The 25,357-nt window shown below is 44.1% G+C and overlaps 1 protein-coding gene across 2 annotated transcripts in view; it reads left to right on the top strand.

Moving 5' to 3' along the window:
• The window catches only part of ARHGAP35 (Rho GTPase activating protein 35), a 137,644-nt gene that overhangs the window by 33,393 nt on the left and 78,894 nt on the right, over positions 1-25,357 (top strand). The window contains exons 1-2 of one of the 2 annotated variants that reach the window (XM_012446644.3): positions 12,855-13,000; positions 18,446-22,314. In XM_012446644.3, the coding sequence (XP_012302067.1) occupies positions 18,634-22,314 (3,681 nt within the window). In that variant the 5' untranslated portion in view covers positions 12,855-13,000; positions 18,446-18,633. Of the gene's footprint in view, positions 1-12,854; positions 13,001-18,445; positions 22,315-25,357 lie in introns of those variants that run through there. The other variant, XM_021668552.2, reaches the window with a different exon arrangement.

Genomic DNA, 25,357 nt, shown 5'->3' with positions numbered 1-25,357 from the left:
GGGTTGTTATCCAGAGGTGAGAAAGCTGCCTGTGGGCTAGAACCCAGGAGCCTCCACGCACAGATGAGCTGCTGCTGCTGTTGGAGCTGTATTGCTGCAGTTCACCAGGAACCCAGAAGCCAGCACTGCATTGATGTGCTGGAACCTGCAGTGTGTGCAATTAATTGCCTGCATTCTTCCGTAGTCGCTCACTGCTCCTGCTGCTGCCAGAGACAGACCAGTAACAGGAACAAAGTGGTGTATCCTTCCACTTGCCATCCAGTCTCCAGCCATAGAGAACCTAACTGTGGAAGCCAGCTGGCAAAGGAGTCTGGGAAATGTAGTGTGCAGGCTTTCAGTTTGGCTGATAGAGAAGAGAGTGTATAAAGGCACGTGTGGCCAAATGAATGCTGTGGTTGCTGGGGTGATGCATTTGTCATAATGCAGATGGGCAGAGAAGGCATTATTTTACGCTGATAACATTCAGAGAGGTAGAGAAGAGGCACAGTGGCATTCCACATAAGGGGATCGAGGGAGTGGTGGTGTGGAGGCAGGAATGCTCACGGCAGATTCAGGGAATAGCTTAGCTGGACCATGGAGTTCTTTTTGAAGGATAGCTAGAAATGAAGGTGGAAAAGAAGATTGGGGTCAAATAGAACTGGGATTGTGGTAGTAAAAACTGTTTTAAGATTAACCCAGGCTGGGTGTGGTGGCTCACTCCTATAATCCCAACACTTTGGGAGGCTGAGGCTGGCAAATCACTTGAGCCCAGGAGTTCTAGACCAGCCTGACTAACATGGTGAAACCCCGTCTCTGCAGAAAAATATAAAAATTAGCTGGGTGTGGTTGCACATCTAGTCCCAGCTACTCAGGTGACTGCAGCAGGAGGATCGCTTGAGCCTGGGAGGTTGAGGCTGCAGTGAGCCATAATCGCACCACTGCACTCCAGCCTGGGTGACAGAGTGAGACCCTGTTAAAAAAAAAAAAAAAAAAGGATTAACCCACAGCACTTTACACAGTGATTTCAGCTAGGACAGAACAATGAGGAAACTCTTATGATATTTCAAGCTTTAAGGGCCGAGGACTAGGTAAAAACTTGTACATCCAAGACAAATTTGTCTTGAATGAATTGTTTCTCTCTTAAGGACTGATGCTATGGTAGCGGAGTTGGAGATAATTCATTCAAGACAAGCTTTTAATTGATATATCTGTCAATGGCTTGGGGCAAGTAATTGGAATAAATAATGAATTCTGATTTTCTGCTGATTTTTCTATATAAATTGAATTTGTTGGTTACCTTATGCTCTTGAAAAGGTCTTAGTTCTCTACTTTTTATGCTTTTACCTCTCTGGGATAATGCCTTAACAAGTTAGACTCATCATGGTATTGTTAGGATCTTCCTTGAAGTGGCATTAAATTTGCTTTGATTATAAACTTTATTTGTAAATTTGGTTTTTTTGGTTTTGTATTTTTTTTGAGATGGAGTCTCACTCTGTCACCCAGGCTGGAGTGCAGTGGTGCAACCTTGGCTCACTGCAGCCTCCGCCTCCCAGGTTCAAGCAATTCTCCTGCCTCAGCCTCCTAAGTAGCTGGGATTACAGGCATGTGCCACTACACCTGGCTAATTTTTGTATTTTTAGTAGAGGCGGGGTTTTGCTTTGTTGGCCAGGCTGGTCTCGAACTCCTGGCCTCAAGTGATCTGCCTGCCTTGGCCTCCCAAACTGTTGGGATTACAGACATGTGCCACCACACCCAACTTTTATTAGCAAATCTGAAACCTGTGCAACAAGTTCTGCAAGGCCTTTACAACTTGAGGTAACACTTAAATTACTTGTGGATAGCTTTTTGGTTTTTTCTTTAGACACTAATTCATTAATTCCATTTGGCAGGTATTTATTGAGCCAGCGCTGTATGTGGTGCTGAGGTCAAATGAGGAGCAGAATAGATAAGACATTAGGTCCCCATCTTTTTGGAGTTAACAATTTAATGAGAAACAGACATTACAGAAAAAAGAAAATCCTTGGCCTTAGGCCCTTGTAGTTGCTGTTCGCCTGCCTGGAACGCTGTGCCCCTGGTGCCCACATTCTTAACTCCCTTGCCTCCCTTATGGCTGCTCTCATGCCTCCTGCTTGATGGGACCTGCTTTGGCATCCCTTTCAGCTCTGTGCATACCCTTCACCACGTGCCGAGGCTTTCACCCTGCTTTACCTTTTCCCCATTCTAATTTCTTTCCTAACCTAGGTTTGTTCTGTAATCGTTTCCCTCTGCTAAAATTTAAGTTTCATGAGGCAGGCATCTTTGTCTTTTTTTGTTCATTGCTGTATCCCCATGCCTAATACAGTGCCTGGCACAATAGTAGGTGCTTGCTCAGTGATTTTTGTTGAATGATTGAATGGGTGAATAAAAATAAATTAATGAAGGCATCCAGAGAACCCAAGGAAGGCCACAGTGGCTAGAGTCTAGTGAGAAAAAGCTAGAATGGTAGACATGAGATCACATAGGGAATAAGAATTTGAGGGGTTAATATAAGAGCATGCCAGGCATGGTGGCTCACGCCTGTAATCCCAGCACTTTGGGAGGCCAAAGCAGGTGGATCACTTGAGGTCAGGAGTTCGAGACCAGCCTGGCCAACATGGTGACACCTTGTCTGTACTAAAAATATAAATAATTAGCCGGGCATGGTGACACACGCCTGTAGTCCCAGCTACTCAGGAGGCTGGAGCAGAAGACTCACTTGAACCCGGGAGGCAGAGGTTGCAGTCAGCCGAGATCACACCACTGAACTCTAGCCTGGGTGACAGAGTTTAGACTCTGTCTCAAAAAATAAGATCAAATCTGTTCTTTAAAAGATAACTTGCTGCTCTAGGAAAGCAAGAGTATGCATGGGAAGAAACACATGAGACTGTGGGGATCCAGGCGATCTAGCTTCCCTGGCAGCAGATATGTTGACTTTCTCAGCTGTTGAATTTGAGTGCCCATTCCAAGGGTAGGGATTGATTGTTATCATTCTGATTATAATTGCATGCACTTAGGTTATCATTAGCCCCTAGAGACTTACCTGTCTTCTTGAAGAGCATCATTGTCTAGTGATCCTGCTGACGGATGAGAGCTGTCAAGATAGCTTGGCTGTGAGATGCCATTTAACTGGTTTTTATCTGTGTATGCCTTCCCTCCCCCTGCAAGATTTAATGACCTAGCTAGGAGAGAGTCCAGGCTTCCTGGCTCCTCTCCAAGTGTTCTACCACTAAAATGTTAATATTACCTTTCTCAGAATTCTTCTGAATCACTTGCTGGCACTGGAAGGGGCTTTTTAAACTTTGATTTTGCCATTTTTGAGATTGTTTGTACTAGGACTTTTTGCCGGAGGAATTTGAGCTGCTTTGATTACCTAAAGAAGGCCTTTTCACTTGCCTTTGCTTTTTAAAGTGGAGTAGCCTGTGATAGGTAGGAATGTTCCTGCCACCTGACATGTTAGTTGGCAAAGTAGTAGAGGCAGCCTTTAATAAAGGTCACTCTGGAAGAATATGAGTTGGGTACTTAGCATTCTTGGCATTCTTACGGTATGATACCGGTTTATGGCCTTTTTTTTATTAACTTCTTAAAATCAAATGGTCTTTAATTAGAAGCAATCATATATAAAACTTTGTGACTCCAGACAACACTGGCCTGACTGTATTCAACTATGGAGTGGGGTTTGCGCCTGTAGGAATGCAGGTCTGGGGTAGGGGAGCGGAGAAAGGGGTGTGAGAGGCCATATTGAACACGCTGTAACCTAGTCTGTGCCATCTGCTCCCGGCAGCCTTACCGGTATGGAATGTGGACATACAGCTTTTGAGCCCAGCCGTACCTCGCTTGGCTTTCAGCTCTCAATGATTCAACTGGCTTAGCTTAGCTTTCTGTTACAGTCAGTAAGGAAAATGGAGTCAGGCAGCCTCAGTTTTTGGAACTCAGTTAGTCATGAGGCTTGACAAGCCATGACGCATACATTTTAGTCGCCATGGCCCCCTCTAAGTTTTAAATAAGACAGTAGAGGAATATTTATGTTCAGGGAGCAACAAGTTATCACAAAACTTCCCCCAACGCACACAGTGAGGAAAATGCCACCTTATTCTATTGTAGACGATTCTTCACCGGGCCTAAAGGGCTGTTTATCTGAATGCAATCCATGATGTCCTCAGTGAAGAAGACTAAAGCGTTGGTGTGTATGGTACCGCATTTTGCTATGAACAAATTACATAGGTTTCTGTGCCCACACCTATATCCTTGAGGAGAGGTAAAAGGCAGAAAGGATCATGGTGTTAGAGACGGCAAAGCTGAGGCCCTGACAGGCTTTCTTCAGTTAAGGCCTTGATGGGAGGTTTTCTGAGCAGAAAGCAGAAATCACAGATGGGGCAGCGGGGTGGTCTGAGGCGTTGGGAAGATACATGCAGTAGTGAAGGAACTAGGCTGAGATGCCTGCTCATCCCCAAACCCTCTTCATTCTGCACACAGTAGTCACATTAGCTACGTTCCAAGTTTCCCGTAAGGTTTTAACATAGTAGATGCTATGGGAGTCAAAGTCAGTCTGCTGACAAGGTTTTTTTTATAATGGTGATGTACTTTCCTATTCCACTCTCGCTGCTGTGAGTTAGAAATCCACAATAGCTATTTGTTGTGTGTTGATTTTAAGACGATTCAAAAGAAATTAGCTGCTCTATGCTCTTCCCAGGGCCATTCATAGCCAGGGAGTGGGAGGGAAGGCCATGGAGGGTACCACTCAGTGGGTTTCTCTTGGGCATTCTGTGCATATGTAACTGAGAAAGGTATGTTGTTACCTAATGTATGCTTTTGATAATCTGGACCAAGAGACATAGTGTTCTGAATAGCAGCCAAATATATGAGGTCAAGGTGACTTCCTCTAGCAGGTAGGACAGCTGTCATGGAAGAGTAGGCCAGACCTGTTTTCCTTCTTAAGGCCCAGGGCTAAAGCAGTGATAAGAGATGACTCATTGATCTTCCTGAAATTACTGGCCAAGCACTTTCTAAGGAATGACAATTGATAAGGAAGAACAAATTACTATTCTGGTCTCTTATCTAAAGGAAAATCGTGAAGCTAGCACTTTACAGAAAATGCTACTTATGGCCAGGGGCGGTGGCTCAGGCCTGTAATCCCAGCACTTTGGGAGGCCGAAACAGGTGGATCATGAGTCTAGGAGTTCAAGACAGCCTGACCAACATAGTGAAACCCCATCTTTACTAAAAATACAAAAATTAGCTGGGCGTGGTGGCGTGTGCCTGTAATCCCAGCTACTCAGGAGGCTGAGGCAGGGGAATCACTTGAACCCGGGAGACGAAGTTTGCAGTCAGCCGAGATCGCTTCACAGTGCACTCCAGTCTGGGCGACAGAGTAAGACTCCGTCTCAAAAAAAGAAAAAGAGAAAATGCTACTTATTCAATTCCTTGTATGATCACAAATGTTTTCTTAGTTATTTTCAGGCTCTCCAACAGGACGTGTTACTTATAGTTTGAAATTTGTCTTTTTTTTTCTCTGAAATGTGTCTTAAAGTGTTAAGCGGTGGCTAGGTGCTATATAGAACATATAAGCAGAATTTTATAGATGTATACATTTAGTGATGGGTGGAGATTATTGCTGTAATAAATGAGACCGGCTGGATGTCATTCTTTTTTGTCCCCTTCCCAGTTACTTTGACTCTAGGGTCTTGATGAATGTCATCACCTCTGCAGAGAGTGGAGAGACAGCACAGGGTAGCGGGGGAGTGGGAGCAAGGCCCTTCTTAGGGCACAGAGAGCTCTGACAGCAGCTTCTGGGACTGCCCTCCCCTCTCCCCTTCAGCTTCCACATCTGTGACCTGAGGGAGCTGGCTGCCAGCCCTCCCAGCTCTGCCTGCCTTCCAGGGGCTTTTGTTTGGAGAGACAGCAAATCATGTTCATCTAGGAGTCTTCTTAGTTGTTCATCTCAAGAAGAATCTTAGGAAATTTTTTCAAATCAGCCAGTTTTCTTCAGATTTTGCTTTTTCTTTATCTGTCCTGTTCCCTTGGCTAACTCCCCTGTTAGGGAGACACAGGGTCATTGGTTTAAGTATGGGAAGGAAATTACGGCCTTGAGCACAGGCAGAAAGCATCTGGCTCCCAGGCGCTTCCTGTGAGCCACCACGAAATTACAAAGACTGGGCCTAACAAGGCTTTTCAAAGGAGCATCTCAGACCACCACTGTGTCAGCGTTTCCATGATTCCATCATAAGCTTATCATCACCAGGTTGGAGTTGGCCTTTACATGGGAAGCATTTACCCAGTGGGTGAGGATGAAATAGCAGGACAGAGGTAGGGAGCGGAGAAAGTACGCAGATTACTGTCAGAGTTCCCTTCTCCAGCCTGGTCCTGACCAAGCCATTCTTACTCAGAAGGCTGTGGTTCCTCAGAAGAAGATGTCCAGACTGTCTTTAGCATGTCAGGGCCCTCCACAGACTTGCCTCCAGCATCTCCTGCCGTATGTGCCTATGCTCTGCGTTTCTGTTCTCCAGCCAGGGCAGTGTGGGGGACTGGGGGGACAAAAGCTGGGGGTGGTATCAGGAGACCTGGGTTCTGGACTGGGGTTCGTGTCTCTCTAGCTGAGTTATTACCTTTCTCTCTGTCTCAGCAGTTACTCTTCTGGATAGGCTTACCAAACGAGAGGAGGAGAAAAAAGTTTTGGGGGTAGATTACAAGGCTCTCTCTGACCCTTGTCTCCTGGCCTAGGTTGGAATTTAGAATACCAGATGTCTGAGCATTAAATGGCTTTTTGAACCATGAAGTTTTTTGAACTTCTTAAAAAAAAAAAAAAACTGTAGAGGGTGCGGTGTCTCACGCCTGTAATCCCAGCACATTGGGAAGCTGAGGCAGGTGGATCACAAGGTCAGAAGGTCGAGACCAGCCTGTCTCTACTAAAAATGCAAAAATTAGTTGAGTGTGGTGGTGTGTGCCTGTAGTCCCAGCTACTTGGGAGGCTGAGGCAGGATAATCACTTGAACCCTGGAGGCGAAGGTTGCAGTAAGCCGAGATTGCACCGCTGCACTCCAACCTGGATGACAGAGCGAGACTCTGTCTCAAAAAAAAACCTGTAGAACTTAAAACTTTTTTTTTGTTGAGATTCTGGAATCTCCCTCTGTCATCCAGGCTGGAGTGTAGTGGCGCGATCTCGGCTCACTGCAACCTCTGCTGCCCTGGTTCAAACGATTATCCTGCTTCAGCCTCCCAAGTAGCTGGGATTACAGGCGCCTGCCACTGTGCCCTACTAATTTTTGTATTTTTAGTAGAGACTGGGTTTCACCATTTTGGCCATGCTGGTCTTGAACTCCTGACCTCGTGATCCACCTGCCTCAGCCTTCCAAAGTGCTGGGATTACAGGCGTGAGCCACCACGCTCGGCCACAGTATTATTTTTTTTTAACATGGGACACCAACATACGAAACAGATCAAAGGCTGGGTAAGGTGGCTAACACCTGTAACTCCAGCACTTTGGGAGGCCAAGTTGAGAGGATTGCTTGAGCCTGAGTTCTACACCAGGCTGGGCAACATAGTGAGGTCCTGTGTTTACAAAAAATAAAAATTATAAAAATTAGACAGGCATGGTGGTCCAGCCACTCAGGAGGCTTGGTGGGAGGGTTGCTTGAGCCAGGAGATCGAGGCTACAGTAAGTCATGATTATGCCACTGTACTCCAGCCTGAGCGACAGAGTAAGACTCTGTCTCACAAAAAGAAACAGAAACAGATCAAGTTGGGCTTGCTCTCTTGAGGCTGAAAGGCCACCTGGTGAGCCTTCTTAGTAGCCCTGAAAACCTGCCAGTTCCATCCAGGGCTCCCCAGGGTGCTCCTTCTCTGCATTTCTTCTCTCTTGCTATGCAGCCAGGATTAGAGTCACCTAATTTTGACATGACCCCAGGCAGGGGCCTAGTGTAGAAGGGGGAGAGTGTATAGAAAAGTGTATAAAGCAGCTGGGCATGGTGGCTCACGCTTGTAATCTCAGCATTTTGGAAGGCCCAGGTGGGCAGAGCACCTGAGGTCAGGAGTTCAAGACCAGCCTGACCAACATGGAGAAACCCCGTCTCTACTAAAAATACAAAATTAGCCAGGCATGGTGGCAGGCATCTGTAATCCCAGCTACTCTGGAGGCTGAGGCAGGAGAATCACTTGAACCCAAAAGGTGAAGGTTGAGGTGAGCCCAGATCGCGCCATTGCACTCCAGCCTGGGCAAGAAGAGCAAAATTCCATCTCAGAAAAAAATAATAATAATACAGAAGTTAGCCAGGCACGATGGCACACGTCTGTAGTCCCAGCTACTCTGGAGGCTGAGGTGGGAAGATCACCTGATCCTGGGAACATTGAAGCTGCAGTGAACTGTGATTATGCCACTGCACTCCAGCCTGGGTGATAGGGCCAGACCCTGTCTACAAATGATAATAATAATAATATTTTTCTTAATAAAAAATATGAATAAGAAATATTTTATAATGACTTTTCATTAATAATGCCCCCATGTAACATCTTTTCATTCAAAGAATCCATTTAATTTTAAACCTATTAACTCATATGTTCATTTCTAGTAGATAGGAACAAACAACCTCAATTTAGCAGATTTTCAAATATCATGAATATGATTAATTGAACCTAGGACACACATCCATGCTGATTCCAGACCCCTCTTCATGTTCTGCCTTGTAACTGTTTCATTTCTCTCATGCCTCTGTTTTTAACTTCACTTGGAATAAGACAAGCATGTAAGTAAATTTGGAGGCCAGAAAATGCGAAGATGACTGTAAGTATTTATTTTGCTGATGTGAATCTTTAGTTCTTTCTTTAATCTGTAAATCCAAATTGTTCCCTACTAAAATTTGCTGGATTTAGAAGTTGGTTCCATTTATTCTGTTTCTTAGCTTCTTAGCTTCACCTTAGCTTCAGTACAGGTGCATTAGATAAAATAACAGCCAACCATCCTTTTTAAAAGAAGGGTATACATGTTGTATAACTTTTATTACTTGTGATAGCCTGTTTTAGGACTGGCAATTTGTAGAATAATGCAACTGAGTAGAGAAGAATAATTAGAAATAATGGGCTGAAATCCTCATGCCATCCTAACATGCCATCGGGGAATAGTAAGGCTTACTGTTGGACTCGAAAATAAGCTGCCCCATTTTTCCCAACTGACAGAAATGCCTGTTTCTTCAGCACTGTCCTTTGTTGACAAGGCACATTTGGCTGGATGCAGCTCTTCTTGCATATTCAGGGACATTTATGTAGAGAATGTTCTTTCAAAAGGAACTTTTTTCCTACTGAGAAGCTTTTTAAAAAAAAAAAACAAAACCTTAGTAGATTATAAGTCTTTAGAAGCAACTGCTGGACTAATTATACAGGTTTTATTTACCATTTTGAAAATCAGTGTAAAATTGGTCGTAATGCCAGGAAATTTCAAAGGTAAGACTTGGCTATTTTTTTGTATCTTGGCTTGGTGAGAATCTCAGCTCACTGTGGTAATGGTAATTATGCTGCGATACTAGGCCTGTTGGAGTGCCTCCAATTTTGATTTGCCTTGGTTTTTTATTTTCTTTGACGTAGAATATTTTTACAGCTTATCGGAATCCTGGTTTTTGTTGTTGTTTTTCTTAATATAGGTAACTCAGAAATTATGCTAAATCAGTGAGAAGGACTTCTTACCTAGCTTTGATTTTGTCTTTGTTTATATTTGCCTTATTCTTTGATCAGATAGCTTAATTAGAATTCCATAGCTACCTGGTAGAAAGCTGCTGAGGATAAAGCTTAAGGAAGTACTTCTGCTAAAAGCAGCTCCTTTTATTCATCAGGGGAATTTGATTTCATCCTGTGGATAACATAGCTTAGACGTTCTCTTTCTTTGGGACCAGCCTGAGAGTTCTGCAAGCCCGGAAGCCTGAGAACTGTGGCTGGGGGAAAATGGGCTACTCGCTGTATTTAGTGTGGGCTGGCGAGGATGGTAAGGTAGCAACTTAGTTCTGTTTTTCTGCCCTGGAATTCAGAAATACCTTTAAGCAGGGATTGCATGGGAGTGAGGAGGACAAATCAAGAGGGGCAGGAAGGGACATTTGCAAAAATTATAAATGGAGAGACAAAAAAACAAAAAAAAATTATAAATGGAATGTCAGAGAATCTTTTATAACTACTCTTTAAAAAATTTACTTTAGAGTGGTATGGCTCACGCCTGTAATCCCAACACTTTGGGAGGCTGAAGTGGGAGGATCGCTTGAGCACAGGAGTTCAAGACCAGCCTGGGTAACATGGTGAGACCCTGTCTCTACAAAAAAATTTAAAAAATTAACCAGTCAGGATGGCATGCACCTGCAGTCCCAGCTACTCAGGAGGTTGAGGTGGGAGAATGGCCTGAGCCCTGGAGATTGAGGCTGCAGTGAGCTGTGATTGCACCACTGCGCTCCAGCCTGGGTAACAGAGTGAGACCGTATTTCAAAAAAAACTTTAGGCCAAATTATTTTCAAAACAGGCATCTGAGTTACTAGTCCTTGAAAGTCTACTGATCCCTTTGTGGTTTCCTTCGGCCTTCTGGAACATGCTGCACGTTGAATTTACAGAGGGTATGGTGAGAGCTGAGTGCACGGAACCAGTATCCAAGAATCTGTTGCATGAGACCATGTGTTTCAAGACCAGATAGGTAAACACTTAAATCAGTCTTTCTAAAGATCCAGATGACCCATTTCAGAGATTGCCTGTACCCACAGCCCTAGGGATATAGTGAGATTCTGCGGCTGTGAGGAAATCTTCCTCTCCCATTGGGGAGGAGTAAGCGTATGTAGCCTGTACTAGTGGGAACAACCACCAGCACTCTTCTGGGCAAATGTCACTTTCTTTTTTCCCTTTGTAAATCCATGGTTTTGCGTACTATCACCACAATGTTATTTTATTTTTATGTTTTTAGAGGTAGAGTCTTCCTGTGTTGCCCAGACTAGAGTGAAGTGGCTGTTCATAGATTTGATCGTGGCGTACTGCAGCCTTGAACTCTGAGGCTCAGGTGATCTTCCCACCCGAGCCCCTGGGTAGCTGGGACTACAGGTGTGAGCCACCACACCCAACTCAGTATTATTATTTTAATTTGCATTGGACTGAAAGGTAGAAATATAATTGCTATATTCAAATGGAGTTTTCATTTGTGTAAGATGATTAACTCCTTAGACTATGTTATTTGTTCGGTGAGTAGTTGAGGTAGCAGTGTACCAACAATAAATAACTCAGTGGGGTAAAAGATTATTAGTATTATTTTGAGATGGTTTCTAACTCTGTCACCCAGGCTAGAGTACAGTGGTATGAGATCACTGCAGCCTCAAACTTCTGGGCTCAAGCAATCCTCCTGCCTCAGTCTTCCAAGTAGCTGGGACCACAGGCACACGCCACATGCCTGGTTATTTATTTATTTATTTATTTTGAGACAGAGTCCCACTCTGCTGCCCAGGCTGGAGTACAGTAGTGCAATCTTGGCTCACTACAACCTCCACCTCCCGGGTTCAAGCAATCCTCCCACCTCAGCCTCCTGAGTAGCTGGGATTACATGCATGCACCATCATGCCCAGCTAATTTTGGGGTTTTTGTTTTTTTGTATTTTTAGTAAAAATGGGATTTCACCATGTTGGCCAGCTGGTCTCAGACTCCTGACCTCAAGTGATCCACCCAGTTTGGCCTCCCAAAGTGCTGGGATTACAGGCATGAGACACCACACCACACTTAAAAATTTTTGAGACAGGGTCTCACTCTGTTGCCCAGGCTGGAGTGCCATGGAGCAATCTCAGCTCACTGCAACCTCTGCCTCCTGGGCTCAAGTGATCCTCCCACTTCAGCCTCCCCAGTAGCTGGGACCACAGGCATGCATCCCTACGCCCAGCTAACTTTTTGCATTTTTAGTAGAGAAAGGGTTTTGCCATGTTGCCTAGGCTGGAGCTCAAGTGATCCACCCACCTCAGCCTCCCAAAGTGTAGGGATTACCGGTATGAGCCACCATGCCCAGCCTAAATTTTTTGTAGAGAAGGGTTCTCACTGGTCTTGAACTCCTGGGCTCAAGCAGTCCTCCCACCTTGGCCTCCCAAAGTGCTGGGATTACAGGTATGAGCCACTGCGCTCCGCTTGATTATTTTCATATTTGATTCTCAGACTAAACACACAGTTTGTTGGTCCTCTGAGCCCTGACTGCCCTTCTCATCTTCTGTCTCCCATTCTTGAAAACCAGTCTGTCCCAAAACACGTTTAGTGCTTTCCTATTTTAATCACTGTTATTCCTGCCTTTTATGTCACCTCTCCAAACTCTGCCAGTCTTGTAAGGACCAATTCAAGTTTTTCTTCTGCCTGACACCTTTCCCACCTACTCCAGATTGATTGATTTTCCTTTTAAGTATAAATATTGTCTCTCAAGTAAATTATAAGATCCTCGTCAGCAAAGACAGTACCCCGTCCTCCTTTGTTTCATCACATTGTCTTTGCTGTATAAGTATGCATTTGATTTGGGTGATGGACACTTCAGTTCTTAATTCCAAAGATTAGGGTAATATAAAAAAGATTAACACTCTGAAATATGCAGGAAGGAGGGAATTTAGCTGCTGTATAACTAGAGCTATCAAATGGGGACCTTTCTCTTTTACTCAGTTTTAGAGGTTCTGTTGTCCTTGTTGAGTTCGATGGAATCCTTCTGTAAGATACTCTTCATGTGGTAAACAGTTGAGTAGAATAAGGATATTGCTTCAGATTCTAACAAATCATACACAGAAAATGAAAATGCCCTCTGTATCTCACTCAGATTCAAAAAGATTATCATTCCTGTTTACACCTGACACGCCATTTTTACATATTACTAATTAAGGTTCTCTAAATTTATCTGGGTTTTACAGATGAATGAATTGGATGGATAAGGACCTTGGACTCCACTTCCAACTTTTCTTCTCTAATTTATCTTTATTCAAAAGAAAAAACAAAGAAGAATCCTAAGAAAATTTACTTTAACATTTGTTAGTATGAAAATGTAAGCATTGGGTTTTTAGAAAATGTTTTGCTTGAATTCAGTGGTTTTAATAAACCAGAGAATAGTGTTATCCTTTTTTTTTTTTAAGACAGAATTTTACTCTTGTTGCCCAGGTTGGAGTGCAATGGCACAAGCTTGGCTCACTGCAACCTCCACCTCTCAGGTTCAAGCGATTCTCCTGCCTCAGCCTCCCAAGTAGCTGAGATTACTAGTGCCTGCCACTGTGCCCAGCTAATTTTTGTGTTTTTAGTGGAGATGGGGTTTCACCATGTTGGCCAGACTAGTCTCAAACTCCTAACCTCAGGTGATCCACCTGCCTCGGCCTCCCAGAGTGCTGGGATTACAGGTGTGAGCCATCGCACCCAGCCAGTGTTCTCTTCTTATTGGAGCCTTTATATCTCATCCTTCCTGGCATATTTGGTAAATATTAATACATTCCTCTGGAAAACTGCCGTGTCTACCTGACATGGCAAGTGCTTCCTACATAGATGGATTTCTTGTCCTACCCTTCCTACCCTCCAACTGAGTCTTTTCAAGTATCTACCAAATGCAAACATTTTAACCAGCTGCTAATGGGGATTCATAGCTTTGAAAACTCAGAAATGTAAGATGTTGAGAAATATGAGGTTTTAAGGAGGTTTAAAGCATGCTTTTAGCTTTCCATTAGTTATGATTTATATTTTCATTTCTTTCCCTTATTGAGGTTAAGGAAAATTGTGATAAGTGTTTTACTTCCTTTGCTTGTAGTTCTGTGTGAAATTATTTCCTTATAGTGTTATTAGTTGGTGATGTTCTGTATGTGATTATTTAAAACTCGATGTGTTTTCAGAGGTTGTTGAATATTCTCATAGGTGGAGATGATAATTTTGATTATGGATAATGGTGGAAGATTTGTGTCTTAGGGGGCATTCTAGATTACAGAGTACACAAACATTTCCTACTTCAGGGAGAGAGGGATGAGGTGGCTGGGTTGGAATGGTGATCTACACACTTCCAGGCATATGCTGATAGAGCTGTTGACAGTATGAACTTTCCCAGTCATAGTAAATCTGGGATCACGGTGGCATTTCTGGGTCCTACAAAAATGTGTGCTATCTTGGGAATGTTACCACTTCTTGCCCTGGGTGTTTCATAGAGGTGTTAAAAAAGAAAACACCCTCCTTCTACCTTCCAGTTGAGGCAATCTGGTGGGGAGCTGGTGTCTTGGTTAAACAGATTACAAACAACTCTAGATGCTTGGTGACAAGTTTGAAGAAGGCATGAAGAAGGCATTATGTTTTATTACAGCAGAAACCAAAATACTTGTGAAGTACTTTCCTCTCTGAAGTAGTTGACTCATGGCATAAAATGGGAAACTATTAAGTCCTGTGTTTTTATTTTTCAATGTGAGTATCTCTGTAAAGCTCAAAGATAAAAGTAGTTACCATTTTAAAGGATCCCTTTTTTCCCTTCTGTTTTAACTCTTGTGTTTTAGAAGGATTAGCGTTGGAAAAATTATTAGAATGGGCATTCAGATTCTGTTGTGTATCTTAGTTGCCTGCTAAGAACACTGGTTCCCATCAGATTTAAACTCTAAAGACATTGTGGAGTCTTGGATATGCCCTGTCTCCTACTTTCTCTTTCTTTGTGGCCTTCAGATCATTAAATTTAGTGACTCAGCTAATTTTTTTTAACCCACCTCTTAGAAAAGTTGAATGTGTTTGTGACCAAGCACTTAAAGTTATTTCCTTTAAAGCAAGTGTTTGAGACATTTTTAGATTTATAACAGTCTTTGTTTACCATGTAATTCAGTCCAATTGAGGAACCAGTAAAACTGCATTATCCAGACATCAAAGCTAAGAAGAGTATACTTACACCAAGAAACTTATTAGGTTTCTAACAAGTGGAAAGTTACCAGGTGTCCCCAAATTAACCACTTGCATGCCAGCTGATTTTCATTTTTTGTAGCTATTTTAGTGATCAGCAGCATTCTGCGTTTAAAAATGTCAGTTGTGGCTGGGCACAGTGGCTCATGTCTATGATCCCAGCACTTTGGGAGGCTGAGGTGGGAGGATTGCTTGAGGCCAGGAGTTTGAGACCAGCCTGGGCAACATAGCAAGTCTCCATTTCTAAATAATAATAATAATAATAATAATAATAATAAATTAGCCAAGTGTGGTGGCTTATACCTGTAGTCCCAGCTGCTTGGGATCCTGAAGTGGAAGGATCACTTGAGCCCAGGAGTTGGAGGCTGTAGTGAGCTGTGATTACACCACTGCACTCCAGCATGGGTGACAGAGCAAGACTCCGTCTCATAAAATAAAATAATCGGTTCTGCATTCTTCAGAGTTTTGCTTTCTTTAGCATCCTTCAAATAACTAAAAATATGCCATTAAAATATATAAATAACCAAAGTATTGGATGGAATAATACATTTTAGTTCATTTCAAAATAGAGCCAATATCTTTATTTCTTGAGGTTTGAGAGCTGGTGTTTTGTTCAGTTTTTCCCTCAGATTTCTGTGAAGGGATAGATATTAGACCCACTTTACAGAGAATAATTGAGTCACAGACAAGGGATGACCTGCCAGTTGCATGCAGCAGTCACTTCAAGTAGGACGGATGCTACCAAGTTGCATTTCAAGATTGGTGACCTTAAGACCTGATAGATCCTGGGGTAAGGAGTTGATAGAGAAGGACTTTGTCAGATGAGCACCCTCGACTTCCTTAACCCTTCATCAGCAGTCCTGCCTGAGGCTCTGTTAAACCTCAGTGTCTTCATGGATTGAAACAAAATTATGTATGTGTATTACAGAGTAATTGATTTTGTACAGATATTTCCTGTTAGGTATTTCAGAGGATGTGTGTAAACATGCTTTAGATATTCATAAGCATCTTGTAATTTTGTTTATGTAAGCAATCACCTAGGAAAGTAGAGGATGAGGAAGGTTTGTTTTTCTTTCCCATGGATACCCTGCTTGTTCCTGCTGAATTCTAGAACATGGCGTCTTTCGGAACATGCCATTATCGGGAGGCAATTGCCTACAGTCATTAAGATTTCTCTTTTTAAAATGGTCAGTTTTTGCATACTACATCTAGTCACATTTTGTTTCCATAGAAGGTTTGGCTTTCTGGGATATCGGAAGGAAGCTATGGATGTTAGGAAAAGGTCTGTGACCTTTTGTGAGGTTATCATCACAGGGGACAATTGCACTCTCCCATTCATTGCTCCCTGATGTCAGTCAGAATAATGCATGGTGGTCTGACTTCCAGTGGCATTTCTTATGCAGTAGGCTCACAAAAGCATATTGAGGTCATGGCAAGGCTAGGTTCCTCCAAACATAAGTAAGATTCAGAAGAAAATTGCTCTGTTCGTTTCAGAGTCTTGTCTGTGATTGTCTTGGGAGACTGTTCATTTGGCTGCAGGTTCAGTGCTTGCACAGTCGTATTGGAGTATATAAGTAAACTGCAGTGGAGCATAAACTGTCATAGCCAGAAGACCGTTGTTGTGGAGGCAGTCAAAAGACTAGTTATTCTACCGATTTCAGCTGGAAAGTTGCTAAGGACTGTAAGCCGTAACAGTTTGTTACTTAAGCTGTTAAAACTTTAGATCCTTTAAGGTGCCATGCTTTGGCCACATTCTATGGTCCCCCATAGCCTTCAGGAAAGAATCCAAACTCTTAAAGTGGTTTGATCCAGTCCCTGATTCCTTGCTAATGCATCTCACCTATTCTTTCCCCGCCACACACTTTGTTCCAGCTGGTTCTCCCAACTGGCTGTCCTTTTTTTCAGGGACGGAAGGGTCTTGCACACTCTGTCCCTCTGTCTTAAATGCACTTCATACTTCAGGTCTCACCTGAGATGGAACTTCCTACAGAAAGGCTTTCCTAAATCTAAAAGGCTGGGCTTGGGAACCCTTTAATATGCTGAATAGTCATTCAGTTATTGATTCTTTCAGTAAATATTTGTGTCAAGCTCTGTGTCCTAGGCTGAGGACACAGAAGAGAACTAGACAGGGGATGGGCCTCACAAAACTTGTGTTCTTGTCAGGGAAACCATCTTGTATTTACACCCTTAATTTTTTTTATTTGGAAATGATTGAAAACTTAAAAAAATAGCACAAAGGAGTATCCTAAATGCTTTACCCAGATTCATCTATTGTTTTTCCATTTACCACCCCATTTGTGAGAATTGCTTGAACCTGGGAGGCAGAGGTTACAGTGAGCCAAGATCGCTCCACTGCACTCCAGCCTGGGTGACAGAGCAGGAATCTGTCTCAAAAAATGAAATAAATAAAAATAAAGTGTGAATAATATTATATTGTATGTATATGTCACATTTTGCTTATCCATTCATGTGTAGGTGGATACTTTGGGTTGCTTCCATGTTTTGTTGTTGTTTTGACAGAGTCTTATTCTATTGCCCAGGCTTGAGTACAGTGATGTGATCTCGGCTCACCGCAACCTTCACCTCCCAGGTTCTCCTGCCTCAGCCACCCAAGTAGCTGGGAATACAGGCGCTTGTCACCACACCCAGATAATTTTTATATTTTTAGTAGAGACGGGGTTTCACCATGTTGGCCAGGCTGATCTCGAACTCCTGACCTCAGGTGATCCACCTGCCTTGGCCTCCCAAAGTGCTGGGATTAAAGGCGTGAGCCACCGAGCCTGGCCCAGATTCCTATTTTGTTTGTTTGTTTGTTTGCAACAGGTTTATAATTCATTACCATACTTAACTATTTTGCCACTCAAATTGTCCCAGAGTTGGCCAGTGGGAGCCCCTTCAGGCTGGCTCCTGTCTCCTTGTAAGATGCCCTGTTGTTTTTTCTTTTTTTTTTTTTTTTTTGAGACGGAGTTTCGCTCTTGATACCCAGGCTGGAGTGCAATGGCGCGATCTCGGCTCACCGCAACCTCCGCCTCCTGGGTTCAGGCAGTTCTCCTGCCTCAGCCTCCTGAGTAGCTGGGATTACAGGCACGCGCCACCGTGCCCAGCTAATTTTTTGTATTAGTAGAGACGGGGTTTCACCATGTTGACCAGGATGGTCTCGATCTCTTGACCTCGTGATCCACCCGCCTCGGCCTCCCAAAGTGCTGGGATTACAGGCGTGAGCCACCGCGCCCGGCCCCTGTTGTTTTTTCTTGCATAAAAAGATGTTCCAGGCTCATCTTGTTCCTATCCTACCCTAACCTTGGAATCAGCCCTTTTTCCAGGGAGCCTTCACACCCTTGTTTTAGCACTTAGCACAAAAAAACTGCTTACTTGTGTTTTCCTCCATTGGACTAGATTATACCTCCCTGAGGACACATTGATATAAGTCTTATTTGCTCTCACCCAGCACAAGGCCTGACACATGAGATGTTTACTAAATACTTGTTGAATAAAAAGTTGATTTTTACTGTAGTTCATTGATTAAAATTTGGTTCTAAAATTATGATGCTGATGGGTTGTCTTTTTTTTCCTCCTCTAGGAAGAAATGTTGGCTATTTGGCGATGAGAAGTGGCGAACAGTGACCATACTGGTATACAACACTATGGGACCTGGCGTTTTTGCTGCATGTCCAGCCCACCCCCACTAATAATGTAGGAAGCCGTCTGGTCCATTGGAAACACTAATCTGATCTCGGAAGTGGCCGATCGTGGCAGGATGTGTCGACAATGATGATGGCAAGAAAGCAAGATGTCCGAATTCCCACCTACAACATCAGTGTGGTGGGATTGTCTGGGACCGAGAAGGAGAAGGGCCAGTGTGGGATTGGAAAGTCTTGTTTGTGCAACCGCTTTGTGCGCCCAAGTGCTGACGAGTTTCACTTGGACCATACCTCCGTCCTCAGCACCAGTGACTTTGGAGGGCGAGTGGTCAATAATGACCACTTCCTCTACTGGGGAGAAGTTAGCCGCTCCCTGGAGGACTGTGTGGAATGTAAGATGCACATTGTGGAGCAGACTGAATTTATTGATGATCAGACTTTTCAACCTCATCGAAGCACGGCCCTGCAGCCCTATATTAAGAGAGCTGCTGCAACCAAGCTCGCATCAGCTGAAAAACTCATGTACTTTTGCACTGACCAGCTGGGGCTGGAGCAGGACTTTGAGCAGAAGCAAATGCCAGATGGAAAGCTGCTGGTTGATGGTTTTCTTCTTGGCATCGACGTTAGCAGGGGCATGAATAGGAACTTTGATGACCAGCTCAAGTTTGTCTCCAATCTCTACAATCAGCTTGCAAAAACAAAAAAGCCCATAGTGGTGGTCCTGACTAAGTGTGACGAAGGTGTTGAGCGGTACATTAGAGATGCACATACTTTCGCCTTAAGCAAAAAGAACCTCCAGGTTGTGGAGACCTCAGCGAGGTCCAACGTAAATGTGGACTTGGCTTTCAGCACCTTAGTGCAACTCATTGATAAAAGTCGGGGAAAGACAAAAATCATTCCTTATTTTGAAGCTCTCAAGCAGCAGAGTCAGCAGATAGCTACAGCAAAAGACAAGTATGAGTGGCTGGTGGGTCGCATTGTGAAAAACCACAATGAGAACTGGTTGAGTGTCAGCCGAAAGATGCAGGCCTCTCCAGAATACCAGGACTATGTCTACCTGGAAGGGACTCAGAAAGCCAAGAAGCTGTTTCTCCAGCACATCCACCGCCTCAAGCACGAGCATATTGAGCGTAGGAGAAAGCTGTACCTGGCAGCCCTGCCATTAGCTTTTGAAGCTCTTATACCTAATCTAGATGAAATAGACCACCTAAGCTGCATAAAAGCCAAAAAGCTCTTAGAAACCAAGCCAGAATTCTTGAAGTGGTTTGTTGTGCTTGAAGAGACACCATGGGATGCCACCAGCCACATTGACAACATGGAAAACGAACGGATTCCCTTTGATTTAATGGATACCGTCCCTGCAGAGCAGCTGTACGAGGCCCACTTAGAGAAGCTGAGGAATGAGAGGAAAAGAGTTGAGATGCGAAGGGCATTTAAAGAAAACCTGGAGACCTCTCTTTTCATAACTCCCGGAAAACCTTGGGAAGAGGCCCGTAGTTTTATCATGAATGAAGATTTCTACCAGTGGCTGGAAGAATCTGTATACATGGATATTTATGGCAAACACCAAAAGCAAATTATAGATAAAGCAAAGGAAGACTTTCAGGAGTTGCTTCTGGAATATTCTGAATTGTTTTATGAGCTGGAGCTGGATGCTAAGCCCAGCAAGGAGAAGATGGGTGTCATTCAGGACGTTCTGGGAGAGGAACAGCGATTTAAAGCATTACAGAAGCTCCAAGCAGAGCGTGATGCCCTTATTCTGAAGCACATTCATTTTGTGTACCACCCAACAAAGGAGACATGCCCCAGCTGCCCAGCTTGTGTGGACGCTAAGATTGAGCACTTGATTAGTTCTCGGTTTATCCGGCCATCTGACCGGAATCAGAAAAATTCACTCTCTGACCCCAACATTGATAGAATCAACTTGGTTATATTGGGCAAAGATGGCCTTGCCCGAGAGTTGGCCAATGAGATTCGAGCTCTTTGTACAAATGATGACAAGTATGTGATAGATGGTAAAATGTATGAGCTTTCCCTGAGGCCAATAGAGGGGAATGTCAGGCTTCCTGTGAACTCTTTCCAGACGCCAACATTTCAGCCCCACGGCTGTCTCTGCCTTTACAATTCAAAAGAATCACTATCCTATGTAGTGGAAAGTATAGAGAAAAGTAGAGAGTCCACGCTTGGCCGGAGGGATAATCATTTAGTCCATCTCCCCCTGACATTAATTTTGGTTAACAAGAGAGGAGACACCAGTGGAGAGACTCTGCATAGCTTAATACAGCAAGGTCAGCAAATTGCTAGCAAACTTCAGTGTGTCTTTCTCGACCCTGCTTCTGCCGGCATTGGTTATGGACGCAACATTAATGAAAAGCAAATCAGTCAAGTTTTGAAGGGACTCCTGGACTCTAAGCGTAACTTAAACCTGGTCAGTTCTACTGCTAGCATCAAAGATTTGGCTGATATTGATCTGCGAATTGTTATGTGTCTGATGTGTGGAGATCCTTTTAGTGCAGATGACATACTTTTTCCTGTCCTTCAGTCCCAAACCTGTAAATCTTCCCATTGTGGAAGCAACAACTCTGTTTTACTTGAACTACCAATCGGACTACACAAGAAGCGGATTGAGCTGTCTGTTCTTTCATACCATTCCTCGTTTAGCATCAGAAAGAGCCGGTTGGTTCATGGGTACATTGTTTTTTATTCAGCCAAACGTAAGGCCTCTTTGGCTATGTTACGTGCCTTTCTTTGTGAAGTGCAGGATATTATCCCTGTTCAGCTCGTAGCACTCACTGATGGCGCTGTAGATGTCCTGGACAATGACTTAAGTCGGGAACAGCTGACTGAGGGGGAGGAGATTGCTCAAGAAATTGACGGAAGGTTCACAAGCATCCCCTGTAGCCAACCCCAGCATAAACTTGAGATCTTTCACCCGTTTTTTAAAGATGTGGTGGAGAAAAAGAACATAATCGAGGCTACTCATATGTACGATAATGCTGCCGAGGCCTGTAGCACCACTGAAGAGGTGTTCAATTCCCCCCGGGCAGGGTCACCGCTCTGCAACTCAAACCTACAGGATTCGGAAGAAGATATCGAGCCATCTTACAGCCTGTTTCGAGAAGACACATCACTGCCTTCTCTGTCCAAAGACCATTCTAAGCTCTCTATGGAACTGGAGGGAAACGATGGGCTGTCTTTCATTATGAGCAATTTTGAGAGTAAGCTGAACAACAAAGTACCTCCGCCAGTCAAACCAAAGCCTCCTGTTCATTTTGAAATTACAAAGGGGGATCTGTCTTATTTAGACCAAGGCCATAGGGATGGACAGAGGAAGTCTGTGTCTTCTAGCCCCTGGCTGCCTCAGGATGGGTTTGATCCTTCTGACTATGCTGAGCCCATGGATGCTGTGGTGAAGCCAAGGAATGAAGAAGAAAACATATACTCTGTGCCCCATGACAGCACCCAAGGCAAAATCATCACCATTCGGAATATCAACAAAGCTCAGTCCAATGGCAGCGGGAATGGTTCTGACAGTGAAATGGACACCAGCTCTCTAGAGCGAGGCCGCAAGGTTTCCATCGTGAGCAAGCCAGTGCTGTACAGGACGAGATGCACCCGGCTGGGGCGGTTTGCTAGTTACCGAACCAGCTTCAGTGTGGGGAGTGATGATGAGCTGGGGCCCATCCGGAAGAAGGAGGAGGATCAGGCATCCCAGGGTTATAAAGGGGACAATGCCGTCATTCCATACGAAACAGATGAAGACCCGCGGAAGAGGAACATTCTTCGCAGTCTAAGGAGAAACACTAAGGTGAGATACCAGTCTAGGATGAGTCAGAGCGCTATGTACACGGGCTGCGGCTGCGTGAGGGTTGCTTGATGATGATGATTTTTCAAAGACAACCTATTCAGGTAAAAAAAAAGCTGCACTCTGTGTGTGTTTGACTTAGCATAAAAAAGCAGTGCCTCAATTAGCTACTACTATTGGCAGCTCTCAAGTAGTTAGGACTCTGGATAGTCTGAGTTGTTGTTGTCTAAAACAATAGTTAATTAATTAGCAAAATAAGCAGATAACACAGAACTTGTCATTATCCTGACAAGTAGCCAAGCGCAGTGACAATACACTTGCTCTTCCTTCCACTGAAACACCAGAACCCAAAACTGCTTGCCGCAGTCTCTCACTGCTAAGCATGTTACATTTTACCCATACATCTCTTCAGTGATCCTTTCCTCCCTTACTGATCTGTAAAGGCTGCTGCATTTTAGATTGGTGAAAAATTAGGTGATGACTTGCACACACAAATCAGTGACAAGTCTTTGAGTACATAAATGAAAACAGAGAAAATTACCACTGAGAGTTACAAACCTGTCCCGTATTTGTTAAATTGGAATACCATCCAGCTCTATTATTTTATCTTCAAGGGAATTGCTCCTGCTATCAGTTAGAAACTTGGGTTTTATTTAGGGATCACCAATGGGGCAGGGACGGAAAAGGAAAAGTTAACCGTATACATTGTAAACATCGGGCATACTCGTCATATGTAGAGGCAGGAGCAGATGAAGTCTCTTATCCTGTGTAGAATTGTAGTTTGTAGTTTGTAGGGCAGAGAGCTACTCTGTCCCCTTGGGCTTAGGCTTTGAGAAAGAAAAAATGCTTCTCACCTTTGTCTTTTTTTTTTCCATTTGGAATAGGGAGAAATACTCTTCTCCCCACCCCTAATTGCCAAAGCTGGTTTAGAAATACTGAAATACTCTTTATATAGGCCAGGCATGGTGGCTTATGCCTGTAATCCCAGCACTTTGGGAGGCGGAGGCGCGCAGATCACTTGAAGTCAGGAGTTTGAGACTAGCCTGGCCAACATGGTGAAACCCTGTCTCTACTAAAAAAGTACAAAAATTAGCCAGGCATGGTGGCAGGTGCCTGTAGTACCAGCTACTCAGGAGGCTGAGGCAGGAGAGTCGTATGAACCTGGGAGGCAGAGGTTACAGTGAGCCAAGATCGCGCCACTGCACTCCAGCCTGGGCAACAGAGGGAGACTGTCTCAAAAAGAAAAAGGAAAAAAAAGTATATAGAATATGTATATATGTATATATACTCACTCTATATTTTTTCAGAAAAGGTCATTTTGGTGAGACACCACAACAGAACTATGTTACATCTATCATAACCTTTGACCAGCATATTATTATAGAAGGCTTTCTCCATGATAAAGCTTTTGCTACTCTGCCTTCCACAAAAGAACAGAGAACAGAATTACTTGTCTAAAAGTATTGCAGGGACCTTTGGAAAGAAAGGTTGCCAGAAACTTTTATTATTACAAAACATACCAAATCAGAAGGCTCTAGAATCCAAGCTGTCTTGAGAGCTGACAGTCCTGACAACTGTGTTGTAAAATATATCACAGCGGCCAGTTTGGCAGTCCTGAGGGCCCTGAGAGATGAAGGAACAGGGTGCCATCACCCTCCTAAGGAAATTGCATCCACTTTGTATTCCCCCATAGTGGAGAGTGCTCCTGTATCACCGCTGTCCAGGAGCTTCCGGAGTTTTCTCACCTGTGCAGTGTGAGAAAGGGCAGAGTGGTTCTGTTCTCCTCCCTGCCTGTGCTATTTTTTTCTGAGACAGAGTTTTGCTGTTATCGCCCAGGCTGGAGTGCAATGGCGCAATCTCGGCTCACTACAACCTCCGCCTCCTGGATTCAAGCGATTCTCCTGCCTCAGCCTCCCAGGTAGCTGGGATTACAGGCGCCCACCACCATGCCCGGCTAATATTTTGTATTTTTTTTTTTTTCTGAGACAGTGTCTCCCTCTGTCTCCAGGCACCAGGCTGGAGTGCAGTGGTTGGAGCTCACTGCAACCTCCGCCTCCTGGGTTCAAGCAATGCTCCTGCCTCAGCCTCCCAAGTAGCTGGGACTACAGGCGCGTGCCACTACACCCAGCTAATTTTGTATTTTTCAGTAGAGATGGGCTTTCACCATGTTGGCCAGGATGGTCTTGAACTCCTGATCTCAGGTAATCCACCTGCCTCGGTGTGGTGTGAGCCGCCGCGCCCGGCCTGTGCTGACTAATAATGAATACCATAGGCATCCTCTTGTTTGATTTTCCTTTGCCTGGCTTTTCTACGTGGAGTCCTTTGTCTGCCTCCAGTGTTTTCTCCTCCAAAGGTTGGTAGGAGGCAGACCTGCAGAAAGCATTGCTTATTTAGGAAGCCAGAAAACAGCCTGACCTGCCTCCAGTATTTTCCCAGAGCCTGGAGTCCAAACATTTTGAACATTTCTTCTCTTCCTCCTCCTCTTCAAATGAAGACTGTTGCCAGAACACCTTAAAATGCTGACAGTCTTGTAATTTGTGGGGGTGTTTGCGCACCTGGGAATTAGGAAGGTGGCATAATAGCATAGTGAAATATAACCGTTTTCTGACTTGTAGCTCCATTTTTAATATTTAACTGAATGATGCTTTAAAAACACATTTCCATGCAAGCCAAGCTTTCAAGAGTACGCACTGTAGTGGAGGCTCAGCAGAAAACAGCTGGTCACAGTGCGCCTCTGAGATGGCTGTGTTCATGCTTGTAGTGAGCACTTCCTAACCTGAGACTTCCTTCCCCGGGTTGCTGGGTCAGCTGCAAGAAGTGGTCGGCTTCCGGTCTATCTTTAGCTATGTGGGCCACACCTCTTCAAGTCAAATAGAATGATACTTCTGGCCCAAGATCAGTAGCGTGCCAGAAGTCAGTTATGGAGTATCCTTTGGAAAGAGTGACTAGAAGGTGAAATTTTCTTTAACTGCCCAGGGAAATGGTGCTTTGAAATGAGGTTAGTTGCTTTGGTATCCCAGCGCAGAGATGAGCAAATCCTTTGCCC

Source organism: Aotus nancymaae, unplaced genomic scaffold, assembly GCF_030222135.1.
Source record: "Aotus nancymaae isolate 86718 unplaced genomic scaffold, 86718_ANA_hifiasm-v0.15.2.pri h1tg000028l, whole genome shotgun sequence".
Lineage (NCBI taxonomy): Eukaryota > Metazoa > Chordata > Mammalia > Primates > Aotidae > Aotus > Aotus nancymaae.
Note: the sequence above shows the minus strand (reverse complement) of the source record. Positions and strands in the feature narration are given on the sequence as shown.